The sequence below is a fragment of the Limulus polyphemus genome, unplaced genomic scaffold, assembly GCF_000517525.1.
Source record: "Limulus polyphemus unplaced genomic scaffold, Limulus_polyphemus-2.1.2 Scaffold219, whole genome shotgun sequence".
NCBI classification, from domain to species: domain Eukaryota; kingdom Metazoa; phylum Arthropoda; class Merostomata; order Xiphosura; family Limulidae; genus Limulus; species Limulus polyphemus.
The window spans coordinates 456,542-472,518 of NW_013665829.1; the positions used below are offsets into that span (position 1 = coordinate 456,542).

Genomic DNA, 15,977 nt, shown 5'->3' on the forward strand with positions numbered 1-15,977 from the left:
CTACAAGAAAATCTGTCACCAAAGTACACCAACTGTCATTAAGCCTGTACATATTGAAACTGATGTACATCGTCGTTATTTAAAGCCAATATGTAACTATACTAAATATTTTCCGTCTTCTGATTAAACGCAGAAAATCATTATTTTCTCTTCACTATTAATATTTTAAAAGCTTCAGTACTGCATGCGTGTGGGACTAAAACAAACAAAATAATTTAAGCTATTACTTTAGTATAACATAAATACAATTTTTAACGTTTATATTTTTACCACAGAGGTTTGTAAAGAGACGCTAATGACTATGATGAATTTTTATGGAGGGGGACAGAATTTGAGAACATTGCATGAAATGAATGATGTCAACGAAAGGAAACTAACGAAGTATTCAGAAAAACTCTCAAACAATAACCCAAGTTCGTAAAGGTACTTTTCAAACAATATGTATTGGTGTTCCAGAAAGCTTAAAAATCTTACGTCAAGCATCCAAAGAAAGCCTCAAGCAATACGTAACGCTTGGTGACAGTTTCAAGTAATACGTCTATTGTTTAAAGGATTTATCGTACAACAAAAACTGTCTGCTTACAAACAGTTTCCAATAAGTCTAGTATTCAAAGGATCTATCAAACAGCGAAAACTGTCTGCCTACCTAGTTTTAAATAATAAGCCTAATGTTTCCAGAATCTATCAAACAAAGAAAACTGTCTGCACAGAGTTAGTTTCAGATAATAAGTCTATGTTCAAAGGATCTATCAAATAAAAAACTGTATGCTCAGAGACAGCTTCAAATAATAAGTGTTTGACGAAACATATAATCAATACTGGAATTAAGTGTTTAATAAAGCTTTCAAATACTAGTCATGTTTCCAAAGAATCCTCAAAACAATACATTTAATGTTTAGAGAAATTTTCTATTAAAAAATCTAGTGTTAAAAAAAACTGCAATTAATCTAACATTTAAAGACATTTTGAAGTAGCTACGTGTGTTTCTTAAACTCTTTGAAAGTTTTCTTTAGATATACTTTAGGGTGATAGTTTGTCATGTATCATGTGTTCACGTTGTCATTGCTCTGAGACAACATTTACTGATCTAGGGGTAGTTTGAGCGATCTAAATTGTAAGGTATTGATTTTTTTCATTATGATTAAGTAAGTTCATTTTGATGCACATGGATGAGAATGTTAAGAAAAGTTAAATGCTTCTGAGACAAATAATACTATAACGTAAACTCAGTGTTTAGGATTTTGTTCATTCATAAACTCATGGAATTTATAATTCTGCTGGTGGATGTAACCAGAAAAACAGTATGTTCTTATCAGAAAACGAGTAAAACTGAGCTTCAATAGTAGTTTAAAATATATATTTTAGTTAACTGATCGTGCATAAAACCATCTGTGAACGAGGTTACTACTCTCACTCATCGGGATATCCTTATTTGTAGTACTTGTCGCCAAATTTGAAAAAAACTGTTTGTCAGATCAAACATAAGTAAACACTTCAACATCCTGGACATCTACACCAAAAGTCAACATTTCGTATTCCCGATGTTGGAAGATGTCTTCATTAATACACGTGGTATACTACTTTAACGACTGACCTCACTAAAATACTCTTAAGTTTGACGTAGTTTACCACGTAGTCTTTAAAATAACTTTTTATAAAACAAAGTAACTGTGATAATATTTTCCCAAATAACTGGGCAATTCTTTCACTAGGAGAGCAATGTTTGATAATATAACTAGCTCTTAGTGACAGTTCTTCAGGAAAGTCTCTACCCTTCGGAGCATCTTGAATGATGTGGTGTAATAGAAGACAAAATAACGACCTTGGAATTTATGTATTCATAAATCGTCTTCATAAACATAAACATAAACCGCGGTTGATAAAAAATGTTGAAAGAATTATAGTTACTTTTGTCAAATTTATCCGCAGTTACTTATTCCCTAATATAATCTGTTATAATAGATGTTCTTAGCAACTATCATTTATCTTAGCGATTGGGTTTTAATTAATTAATAACTTGGAGACTGTAATTTTTTTATAATTTTTTCTATAATATACATAATTATTTGCAATTTAAAATGGCATCGTTGTGCTCCATATCCTTTGTAAATGGTTTGAGGGTGACGTGTGTAAAAGTCGTTTGGGAATAGTTGCTCCATATTTACAACGACGATACAGCAGATAATTTCCCCCTTTTTATTATTTATCTTGTTATCGTCGGTTTTTTATGAACAGCTTGAAAACATAATTTTTAGAACAACTTCTATCTCAATAAACAAATTCCAGTTTTAATTCTAGTATCATTAATTTTATTACACTAATTCAAAAATATGTTTAAAGTAAGCATAAGGTCAATTTTAGTAAAGTATTATACTCGTATATGTTTATTTGTATATGCATAGTTACTACCATTATAACGAGTTTTTAACCTTCACTAGTTCATTATTTTATTTACAAAATAGCATATTTTACGTGACCGTGCTGTATCATCGAATTATAACTAATTTTTAGTTGTTTTGATTGAATAATTCTTTTAAATAATGAACTAGTGAAGGTTAAAAACTCGTTATAATGGTAGTAAATTGCGATTTCGTAAAACTTTCGAAATTCGACAACAGATTTAGTTAGAAAGAGTGTCTTAGCACTTAGATCTACATTTTTTTTTTACCTCGTTATAATGGTAGTAAATTGCGATTTCGTAAAACTTTCGAAATTCGACAACAGATTTAGTTAGAAAGAGTTCTTAGCACTTAGATCTACATTTTTTTTTTACGGTAAGGAATTGTTTGTTGTACATTTTAGGTTGGTTGAGGGTCGAGGGTCGCAGTCTCTGAGTACCTTTCTAGTTTCTTTTTTTTTTCGTTGTTGTTTGATTGTATTTGAGTGCAAATTTACTCAATGGGTCATCTGCACTGTGCCTACCGCGAGTATCAATCCCCATATTTTTGCGTTATGAGCCCTCTTCCTACCGCTGAGCCACTGGCTAACATTTTGCGTTAATAATAACACTCATATTTTCGATAAAATCAATCTAATTGCAATTTGATTGCGAGTCGAAATGTTTCTTATCTATATTTATAAAATCCGTCTACTGGGAAAAGACATCCAGTGGCACAGCGGTATGTCTGTGGATTTACAGCGCTAGAAACCGGGTTTCGATAACCGTGATGGGCAGAGCACAGATTGCCCATTGTGTAGCTTTATGCTCAACTACAAACATATCTACTTGGAAAATTTAAAAACGTTAATTATTAAGTGTTTTACAAAACACCTAAATATACTGTTAATATTATAAACGACAGAAGAGGCTGTTGTTAGGCTGAAAACAGTTTCTTTAATGTTAGTCTACTTTTCTTGGCGTCAAAACAAATCATAGTCTCATGAAAATATTTGTTTCCGTAAAGAAGATTAAATATTACATACGCTACTGTTTTGCAATATAAAATTATGTTTCTTGTATAGAGTAACCAGAACATGATCTGTTATGAAGCTATAGAACTGGATCATATATATATAGTAAACTTTCAGTAATCCATGGAAGAAAGACGCCATCCATACTAGGTATAATGAAGCGAAACATTCTTCCATTCTAGACATTTGCCTCTAAGGAAAGACGTTAGAATAATAACTATTTTCTCTGAAGGCTTCCGGCTCGAGAATTTTAAACATTATATCAAATATTTTACCAGTTTTATATACAAACATTTAATTGCTCTAGCGGTAGCTCAGTAGTAAGCTTCGGAGCTTATAACGCTAGAACTCTGTGTTCGATCCTTGCAGCAGACAAAGCATAGTTAGATCATTGTGGAACTCTGCTCAAAAATAAAAACAACTAACCAAAATCCAGAGTAGGATGTAAATAATGTCTCTGATCAAATTCCGTGATACTTTTAATTTTGAAATATATATATATATACGATGAAATGACGATAGTTATTATTGTAACTCTATATTGAAGAGTGTTAATTTATGTACTCGCGAATTATTGAAACTCTATATTGAATAGTGTTAATTTATGTACTCGCGAATTATTGAAACTCTATATTGAATAGTGTTAATTTATGTACTCGCGAATTATTGAAACTCTATATTGAAGAGTGTTAATTTGTGTACTCGCGAATATTTTAGATTTTATTTCCCTTGCAGCTCGTCCCAATACATATGAAGTTAGGAACGGACATAGGAGACGTTGACAACACTTTGAAACCAGATTCTGAATACGAGGATGTCAAGCAAGTGCTTTTTATCCGAAGTGATAGCTAGATAGCGGCTAGGTTATTAACTGTTGGACAGATATGATTTAATGATGTGTGTCGACCGTTGGATAATATATCGATATTTTGGGGAAATAAGATGAAAACCTCAAGCGGAATCCCAAGAATCCATTGCTTATAAACTCTCCTATAGAGAGCAACCCACGAATCCGTATTTTTTCCTCGTCTCCATAACAAACAAACAAACACTGGGGGGGGGGCTTTTTCACAGAATTTTTTATCTATGTAAAGAGATATGAGCTGAAGACGATGAAACTTTTTTATCCAAAGTGATATCTACTTCCAGTTGTTCAACAATAGACATGAAGTAAAAAACAACTTCTAACTCGACATCACAGATAACCACACACACACACACACACACAAAACGAGAAAGAGAAATTACACATACTTAGGATATTTTAGTTATCTTTTAAATAGGTTCTTGGGCTACTCGGGACAGGTATGATTTCTGTGTATTTTTATTAAAATATAAAAAAGTAGCGTATCTTGTTGATATATGCTAAGATTATTGATAACACTAATTCTAAAACAATTATAAAAATTGTTAGTACTAGTAGAGGAAAGAACTAACTGAATAGAAAAAGGTAGTGTAGAAAGGCTTGGCCTGGTCTGATGATTAGGGCACTCAACTCGCAATCTGTTGGTCGTAGGCTCGAATCCCGTCATCGAATATGCTCGCCCTAACAACCTTGGAGGCGTTATAATACGACAGTCAATCCCAGTATTCGTTGATAAAAAAGTAGTTCAACAGTTGAAGGTAAGTGGTGATGACTAGCTGTATTTTCTGTAGTCTAGCACTTCAAAATCAAAGACGACTAGCACGGATATCCCTCGAGTAGCTGTGCGTGACATTCCACAAAGAAACAGATGTATAAAAAGTTATGTCCAACTACTAATACATCAAGCAAACCCTCCCCGCTAGTTACCTCTCTGTCTCCTTACTTCAGACCCAGCCTGTATCACTCGCTCTGCTTTCGTAGATTTATCGAACCAATAATAGTCTACTTTACTCATTCATAACTCGAGATATACAGTACGGACTGTACAATCCAACTTTTCCTTCTTCCTTTTCAATTACATTACATGTGGTGTCTTGAAGTCGGCAGTTCCTGGGGAGAGTTGGTTGAACCAATATCCATGAAATTTGTAAAGGAACTCGGGTTTACATGTGGTGTCTTGAAGTCGGCAGTTCCTGGGGAGAGTTGGTTGAACCAATTTCCATGAAATTTGTAAAGGAACTCGGGTTTACATGTGGTGTCTTGAAGTCGGCAGTTCCTGGGGAGAGTTGGTTGAACCAATTTCCAATGAAATTTGTAAAAGGAACTCGGTTTACATGTGGTGTCTTGAAGTCGGCAGTTCCTGGGGAGAGTTGGTTGAACCAATTTCCATGAAATTTGTAAAGGAACTCGGGTTTACATGTGGTGTGTTGAAGTCGGAAGTTCCTGGGGAGAGTTGGTTGAACCAATTTCCATGACATTTGTGAAAGAACTCGGGTGCACCCCCTCAAATGGATAATAAATAGAATGAACGACTCGAGTTTGGCAGCTATTTTAGTTTTTACTCCGTAAAGCTGATGTCAGACGAAAATGACGAACCTTTGTTGATCGTCCGTATTCATTAGTCATTTCATTAGTCATGCATGACGAATAACTTATGCCGTTCTTTCTGTGACTGAGCTCAACTTACTTTATAAACTTTGTGTTTAACGTTTAAACCATCTAATCAAAACTAATTATCGTCTGTAATATTTTTTATGTTTTCTTTTTTATTATAGATCTAGACCTCCCAGTGGCACAGCGGTATGTCTACGGATTTACAACGCTAGAATCCGGGTTTCGATACCCGTAGTGGGCAGAGCACAGATAGCCCATTGTGTAGCTTTGTGCTTAATTACAAACAAACAAACAATTATAGATATATAGCCTGTTTCCAAGTTCACCATAAAGATGATTTTAATATCCGCGATTCAGACAATATATTTTGTCCATGTTAAAATGCATTATCGTTGGCAGTGCTTAAAGATAACCAAAGACCTACAATTCAATATCAATGTGAACATTTTTTGATTTAAAGTCGACAAATCTCGTATAATAAGAATGATTATACTAATACTCCTAAAACGGTATTTTATTATAGTTTACAGATAAAACGCAAGATTTTGAATAGTCGACTCAGCATCATTTGCTGCAACATGAAATATATTTCAATCAGAAACTGTATTTTTTGTTTACAAATACACACAGCCTAGGTTAATCTTTAGTTCTGATCTATGTACATATATAGCTTACATTCATTGATCATAAGTTAATGATCATTAGTCTGAACTAGTTTTCATTGACAGTATAACGTTTCGAGAAACCACCGCTTCCTCAGGTTCACAGATGTCTGTCAGCTTTTGCCAGATTTTGTATCTATAGAATTTTCATGCAAAACTATACAAGCGCTATCTGCCTACCGCTATTAGAAACTATGAAGTCCACAGTGGTTCAGCGGTAAGTCTGAAATCTTATTACGCTAAAATCCCGATTTCTATACTCGTGGTGGGCACAGCACAGACAGCCCAATGTGTAGCTGTGTGATTAACAATAAAAACAAAAACAGGTTATAAACTTGACCCATTGGAGGGGCCCCATCAACATGTCTGTAAAACAAACAAACAAAATTAACATTGGGAGCCCCGTCAAAACATCTGTAAAACAAACAAAATAAATTGTAGATTTATGCATATTATTGCGCGAAAAGACATAAAATAGTATAAAAGGAGCAAGATCAACAACGTTTCGCATTGTACAGTGCTATTAAGTAATTTTTCTGTTTATTGTTAGTAGAATTTAACCAAAGTGCAGGTTTTTATTTTAGTTCACACACTGGTCTTAAGACATTGCTGGTTAATTGAAAACGAAGGTTAAAATCCTGAAACGTTTTGATATGAATTATATAAATTAACTTATATTCTTCTACTTTAGATTTTTTTTCCAATGATATTAGAAGTCTGACAAGATTTTATAATCGTCGATAATACAGAATTATGAACTTACTAGTGTTGACTTTATATTTTATTGTAGTTAATGTCCTCATACCTTTTACCTTAACATTTAGATGGGGTTAATCTTCCACGTTAAATAATAAAATCATAAAAAGGTATATTTACGTCAATAGCTGGTGATTTTAATAATGGGCTTTTATGTTAAAGTTTTCATATCGATACACGTCCAAAGATGATTTTTTTATGATATTGTTGAAAGCTTTCTTTCTAGAAAATACATGTTGCATTAGAATAATGTTTTATTTCTCACTCATGAACCTTGCAATTTCAGAAAAAGAATATAAGAGAAGATTTGTTTTATACATGTTATCTAAGGTTAAATGACATATTAAATAAACACAGTGTGATTCCTAGAAACTCAGAAACAACTGGTGTTGCGTTTGAAAAGTGCTTTTTCCAAACACTTGCTTTAAAGTGATATATTTATGATGATGATCGAATCAACTTGTACAGATAAAACTACAAATAAGTTCAACTAAAGATCTAATACCAAGCATTGCACTCCTAACAAGTGATGGTTATGATAGCTTCATGCAAGTTTTTATTTGTGTGTAGCTGTCGTTTTATTTTTACGATGTCAATCTATCGAATTCCTCGAGACTCCCAAATAACATTTAAAGTGTGATATAAGTTATTCACACGTAATTGCATCACTTCATTCTTACTCTCTTTAGAATAATTTAAAATTTTTTGGAATCTGAAAGTAGGTAAAAAGATGTACAATTTGTGTGTTCTGTGTTTCGTCAACATGTATGATTTATATACTGTATTACTGTTTTCACAGCCTAATATGCATAGTATAAAACGCTATGGCATATTGTGTGCATTGATTCATTTTTAAGCATTTCAATTCCTAATGATTACCTCTTATTTATCTTGGCAACTCCTGATCGAGTCCCTCAAATCGACAAACACAGCAAACAATTGTTATCAGAATAATACCTAAGGACAGTAGGTAGCCTATTTAACACACACACGTACACACACATATATATACATACACACTCACACATACACGCATATATATATGCATACACACTCACACATACACACACACACACACACATATATACATACACTCACACACACACACATATATATATACAAAATCTGAAGAAAATATTTTGAGATTGTATGCTGGTAATTATAATTAACCACAGCATTAGGATGCAATTTTAATACAGACCAGAATTATTTGTTATACAATATTTATCGCATGATGTTAATTTTCTCCAACTACGTTCCAATTAACCCGGTATAAGTTGATTTACTAAAGTACACAGATATTAATCTAGTCGTAACTTAATTGTATAACTGATTTTTATTACATACAACAGAATTACTACATAAACTATATTTTGGTTTTGTTGCACTTTAGATCATAATACAGTAGTATTATTTTAATACGATCTTCTTGGAGCACTTGTAAAATGCAGTGTTTACTTTTTTATTTGTTTCGTAAATACAGCGTATTTTTATTTTGGTTTTTGATCTGGAAATATACCTAGTTCCTTTGAAACAATATTCATGACGTAATTCTTTTGAATAATCTTTTTATTGCTTAATGACATTTAATAATAATGCACTTGTTAGATAGGATTCTCACATCCGCTTGAATTGTTATTGGATTTTCCTTGCTAGGTACGAGGTTAATTTTTGATGCAAATAATTAAACGTTATATACCAGCCATTTTTCAAGTGTTGAAGAATGTATTTCTGGGATCACAAAAAATAAAAAAACACATCTTCATGAGTAATTCTGCCTCTGAGTATTGATATCATTTCCACAAGTTAAGTCAAGCTTATCACTTTGTCAAAAAACAAAAATCTATCTTTATCTTGAATATAAAACGTCATATAGTTAGTTATTTTAAAACAGTTATTTTCATAAACAAATTATCACATCCACAGAAACAAGACCACAACATTACTTAAATACAATAGTCATATGTTCTGCACAACTAGTAATGACAAACCTGTTTTAACCACATGAAATACAATACCTCATCCAACACAACATTTAAAATATAACAATTTGATTACTGGTAGTACACGGTGTCATCATTCATTAAATAACAATGGAGTTACTGACAACGAAGCCTAAAGGATCTGATATATATATATATATGTATATATTATCCAACTGTAGTTTATGGTAAATACGTTATCTAGTTTTTCAACTCAGTTATCGTTCCCAAATATTCAGATATACAGTCTTTGATTTGGGTTCAGTCGCAATCTTCACTGGATTATGTCGATTAATTAATCATACACCTCACTGCATTTGCGATTCCATCAACTTAGGTCGTCGGGTACATTGGATTATATATTATCAATATATTTATAATTCTATTGATTATTCAATATACACAAGCACAATTATTATCACTATATTGGTTAATTATATACACCATTTTTATTTGTGACCGATTTAATAATATATGCCTACCTCTAAATTTTAGTTAAATAATGATATAAATTAACTAATTTATGCCCCATTTGCTATAAATGTGTGTTAACTTTTCAATCCAGTAGATAATAATACAGATAATTTCTAGGTCCTTATACTACTGATGTATAGATTTATTTCTTTATCGCTTTAACAGCTAATTAAACACCGAATGATTTCTCATTTGATAATAAGGATTAGGTTTTACACAACATAATAGTTTTCATTTATGCAGTAATGAAGATTTTTTTTTACACAAAACACTTTAAGTCTTTAGAAAAAAAATTAAGAATTGTTTATTTTTTCACTTGCCTGATAAATAATAATATCGCTGGAATAGATACTGCGAAAAACATGTATAATTACTGAAATAAAAAGATAATTATGGATGTAGTAAGTGAAGTAACGCATTGTGCTTAGGAGTGGAAGAAACTGTCAAAAATAAAATTGTCGTTTGCAGCTTTTTTCTCTCTAGATAATCAAATTATTATGTTATCATCGCAACACCAAATCAACGATAAATGGTTTGATAAATATATGTTGGCAGCAAAATAAAACAAGAATATGGAAAAGGACAACGTTTTCTTATTCTGTAATCACGACAATATCACCTGAGTGTAATATGTTGCATTTCACGTAAAATATAACTTGTATATTTATATTATCATAATAAGCTGGGCAGCTGCCCTGTTGCCAATCCCAGGCAAAAATGTCCAGGTAATAGACACGTAGTATGCAAGCATACTATGTATTTTATATCTCCGTGAACTCTTAAAGTACAACTAGATTTTTGTTTCAATTTTTGTGCTTACATGTGTATATAAATTACAAAATAGAACATTGGTCAAACAAAGCTTAAATTTAAAAAAAAATCAACTTAAACGCATACTTGGTCGTTACTACCCTCAAGTGGATTTCAGATTAGTTTTTAAATCCACATCACGCATAAAAAAAATTTTCCCTACTAAAGATCTCCTCCACATTCCTCATTGTTCCTGGTTTGTCTATCTTTACACGCGTGGAAACTGTAAGGCCTCCTATATTGGCAAAACCAAACGCCATTTAAAAGTCACAGCCTATGAACATATGGGAATTTCCATCAAAACGCAAACAAAATTGAGTAACCCCTGTGTTTCCTCTATACGCCAACACAGTGAAGAAACAGGACATCAACCTATACTATCAAATTTCTCTATCCTCTGCAAGTCTAATACTGACCTGAAATTATTGATTAAAGAAACCCTCACATCAAACAGCATTCTCCAACACTGAACAACATTTAAATTATACATTTTTTAATATGTTCGTATTACTGATTTTATCCTTTTATTTGTTGTGTGTTCTTGCTGTAGTTTCTCCCCATGATTACTGTTTTGTGTTTTATTTCTTTAATTATCGTTATATTTAGCAATTGTACTTTGACAATGTCCAAACCAAAAACTTGTGTTAATTTATTCTATTCATTTTAATTGCTGAATAAAGATAAGTTTTTCACTTTGTTCATATTGTGTCTGGTCCCTTTCTTCAGAGTCAATCAAAGATAGAGAACTCGGTTTAAGTTCGTAATGCATTTTCTGTTCAAACCGTCTTGTTATTAGCGGGTTCTTCCGAATCTGTCTAGAAAAACAGTTTGTTTGTTGAATTTCACGAAAGGTTTCTCAATAGCTATCTGTGTTGACCGTCCCTAATTTATTGATAGACACCACCAACAGCCAGCTCTTGGGCTACTCTAATCGAACAATGGGATTGATCGTCACGTTATAACGCTCCCACGACTAAAAGAGCAAGCATGTTTAATGATGGGATTCGAACCCAGAGGTTAAGAGTCGAGCGTCATAACCATCAGCCCACACCAGGCCTTATTTGAAAGTACCACAGATGCAATGAGTTGGGTTCTAGCTTCATTAGTTTCCTAAACAAGACCAGTGAGATTCAAATATGTTTAAGTCTCCTACCTCTAAAAATATCATTTTGGTTTTCATAAACTATTGCGATTAGAAGGCTTGTTTATATATATATATTTTGATATTCCTTCAACGTGTGTTTTTGAGTACAAGTACCACAAAGTAAATTTAAACGAAAAAAGTACCTTCTAATAACCTTTTATAGGTTAAGTTTAAATGAATAAATACAGGGTGTCCATAAATTAGCTGACCCATTTTAAAAATTAATAACTTGTAAAATATTATAGATAGAACACTCCGGTTATATTTAGCTTGACGAACAACTCATAAAGTTTTTTCTTCTTCCTTTCTGTTGCAGATCCGTTGTAGGAGCATTGCTAGAAAATAGAAAAAGTGAAAAACAGAAATGACAACACCCAGGAAAAGGTATAATGTATGGTTTGGTTTGTTGAATTCAAATCAGTCGTGTCCGTGAAACGAAATTACCGACAAGAATAGCATAAAAATTTGGTTTAAAAGATTCCTAGCAACTGGTAGTGTGGTGAAACGAAAGGGAGCTAGACGTCCTAGTGTATCTGATGCAACAGTTGATCGTGTGCAAGAGACGTTTCATAGAAGCACACGGTGCACATGTATAAGTATACTAAGATAAGAAAAAACTTTATGATCAGATCATTTATGGACACCCTGTATAATAGTTGAAAATAGTGTATGCACAATTGTTTTGCTCGTACAAATGAAACTCTTACACTGAATATTTCAGTAACACTCACTAGATGGCATCATTCACTGCTAGAACAGTAGAGTCAGTTTGATTAATTTTTATATTTGTCACTAGAAGACATTAAATTTTTAAAACCTGTGTTCGTTATCGTTAAATAGAGAGTTATTTGGTAAAGTTTCGATTGAAGGGCCTGAACTAAGAAGAATATGGGGATCAGCTATATAGTTCTCATTATTTGTCAGAAAATAAACTTGGTCAGTATTGCTATTAATAATTCTGTTCTGATCTTGTCCGGTGGTGTTAGCGAATCTTCTGCTGTGAAATGACCCAAGTGGTTTTCCCGAAGCAATTGTAGTTCTAGTCCGCTGGGATCCTACAAAAAGATATTTCTGTACCTGATTTAAATTGTTAGCATACACATTTAAAACAAAACAAAAATATCATATGGATAAAAACTGCTTGCTGTAAACAACATATAAATAGTTCAATTTTAGGCAAGTATTTTTGAATCTCAAACATTTGTCTTTTAAAACAACAACAACACAAAAACACCATTACGTTTGTACATTGTGGAAGTAGTTTAAATGAATTGTTGTATTACCATGTTAACAAAGTGTCCTTTATTTTAGTAACACTACAAAGGCTGTAGTATTTGTTATAAAACTATTAAAAAAGCTAATAATTTCCCAGGTTTAATAACTTAGCATTATATATAAATAAAATAATACGATTACAAACAGTTGAATATCTTTTAAAATGAAAAATGACTATTTATTTCAATAGTATGTAGGGAACTATACTTCCAAAAATAAGAAAATTAAACTATTGTGTTATCAGAAATGGCTAATTGTACCCTACCCTGTATAAGAACAATATATATATATATATATAATTAATATATACTATGTTTATTATTGTTACTTCGTTCTTATGCAAGTTATATTAGACAGATTTGTGATTAACTTCTGTTAATAACTTAAATTTCGGTAAGTCGTCAGTATAACGGAAAGGAAAAGCACATGAATTAAATTTTGTCACTCCTTCCAAAAAGATATTTTCATAAAAGTACAAATAAAAACTAGATAAAATTGGCTGTCCTAGGAATGGCAATTACTCAATTTTACAATTAAATAGAGTATATTTTTGGGATTCCATGAAATGGCTGGCTAAAGTAACTTCAATTACACAGGCCTACGAATTTGAACTTCATAAGAATTGTTTTGGTTTTAATAACGGATTTTCATAATTCAGCTACTCACATTTCGAAAATAATATTCATTTTTCTTCCTATCACGTAAAAATTTGTTTACAAATCGGGGAAAAAAATTCTTACTTAGTTCAAATTTACAACAAATATAACAGGATATGTTTGGGTCATTTACACAGACTCTCGTTGCCATAGCGACGAATAAATAATATCGAAAAGGTAGAAATAATGTCAAAGTTCACGCACACACAAACACTATTCAGAAATTACAAGTCATACGGCCTGTTAACCGTTTATATACTAGCGGTGTGTTTCTCGTGGGTTCTAGAACGATCGATAAGACCCTCACGTCGCGATTGGTCTAGAGAAATCTATGGCCAGTGGTTGTCAACATTTTAAACATAGCAAAATTTGACCCGATTTCAATGAAAATGATTCACTTATGTAAAAGTACATATGACGTTTTGTGAAAAATCTTTACGTGATGGAGAAAAAATGAATATCATTTTCGGATTCAGCGTACAGGAATTACTGTATTAGTGTATTAATTTTCTGTATTTTATAAGTAATTCGTTAGATATCTATACTCTGTAATTTACCGGGTTTGTTCTGTGAAGTAACTGATCTCTTGCAAAAGAGAACAGCACACAATCCCTGTCGCAGGTTAGTACCGAAGCTTCCATAAATGATGGGATTGATAGCACTGTTTGAATAAGCAATGTATGTTGCGAAGTAATTAAGAAGAGGGAACCAATCAGGAAGCTGGAAAACACAAAAATAACATTCTTAAATACTTCCAAAATCAAAGTTCAGCAGTTCGTAATTGTCATAAATATTCATCATTAACTAAAATAGGAAATAACCAGAAATTAAAACTAATTTCCGTGAAGTTAGTGGGACATGAAGTTTGTGTCTAAAAGACGCAACAAAGTGTTGAATTTCTGCATTTCTTCGTATAGAAATATATTTTATGTTAAATGTAACATAAACATCCACTCGGCATTTTATACTATTTTTTTCGGTATCGAAGTACTTAAGGTGTCATTTCTTTTCTTCTTTTTTTAAGTACTCTACCAAAAGTAATTATAGTAAGATGTATCCTTACATCCCAACCAAAGTTTCTACTCATGAATTCGAGACAAATTAACTTCAGTTTGTTTGTGTGTATTTAAGCATATCTGTGCTCTCTCTTCCCACCATGGGTACCGAAACCCCGATTTTTAGCGTTGTAAATCCGCAGACATGCCGCTGGAGGGGCATTTACTTTAGTTTGTTTGAGAACAAAACCACATTGAGCTATCTGCTGTATCCACCTCAAGAACTCGAACTCCATGTTCTTCCGTTATAAATTCGTAGACTTACCACTAACCCACCGGGAAACAATAAATTAATACCTCACATGTCTTTTTTAATATTGTTTTTTTTTAGTAAATAATATTCATTAATAATATGTTTGATTATTTTATTTCCGTTGTATTTATCTCCTCCTAATAGTATAAGCGTGCTCAATTCCTTTTTTAAACTCGTCTGGTTATACTGAAGTAGTGTAAAATTTGACATTCAAGAATGAATGACTCAATAGGGGAATTAGGAAAGTGACAGGCATGAACTCACCTCACCACTGATACTACTGAAATGTCCAAACTGAGAGTAGAGGACAATGGCTTGAAATGGCATCCAACAACAAATAAAGGCTGCCAATACCACGGTGACAAGTTTAATTACCTGAAGTGAAACCAAATATTTTTATAACTGTTTCAAACCCAATTACAACTCTTTTTACTTTAAATTATATCACTCCCACTTGAAAACAATTACAGCTCATTTACTTTAAGTGATATCACTCCCAGTTGAAGACACTTACAGCTCATTTACTTTAAATGATATCACTCCCAGTTGAAGACAATTACAACTCCTTTACTTTAAATTATATCACTCCCACTTGAATGGAGCTGTAATTGTTTAACTTTAAATTATATCACTCCCACTTGAAGACACTTACAGCTCATTTACTTTAAATGATATCACTCCCAGTTGAAGATAATTACAGCTCATTTACTTTAAATGATATCACTCCCAGATGAAGACAATTACAATTCCTTTACTTTGAATTATATCACTCCCACTTGGAAACAATTACAGCTCCATTACTTTAAATTATATCACTCCCACTTGAAGACACTTACAGCTCATTTACTTTAAATGATATCACTCCCAGATGAAGACAATTACCACTCCTTTACTTTAAATTATATCACTTCCACTTGAAAACACTTACAGCTCATTTACTTTAAATTATATCACTCCCACTTGAAAACAATTACAGCTCATTTACTTTAAATGATATCACTCCCACTTGAAAACAATTAC

The 15,977-nt window shown here is 32.3% G+C and overlaps 1 protein-coding gene across 1 annotated transcript in view; it reads right to left on the reverse strand.

Annotated features, from left to right (window-relative positions):
* Positions 1-12,528: 12,528 nt before the first annotated feature.
* The window catches only part of LOC111085062 (substance-K receptor-like), a 6,496-nt gene continuing 3,047 nt past the window's right edge, over positions 12,529-15,977 (reverse strand). The window contains exons 2-4 of the mRNA XM_022382137.1: positions 15,222-15,332; positions 14,207-14,369; positions 12,529-12,773 (exon numbers count right to left, since the gene is read on the reverse strand). Of these exons, the coding sequence (XP_022237845.1) occupies positions 12,529-12,773; positions 14,207-14,369; positions 15,222-15,332 (519 nt within the window). The remainder of the gene's footprint in view (positions 12,774-14,206; positions 14,370-15,221; positions 15,333-15,977) is intronic.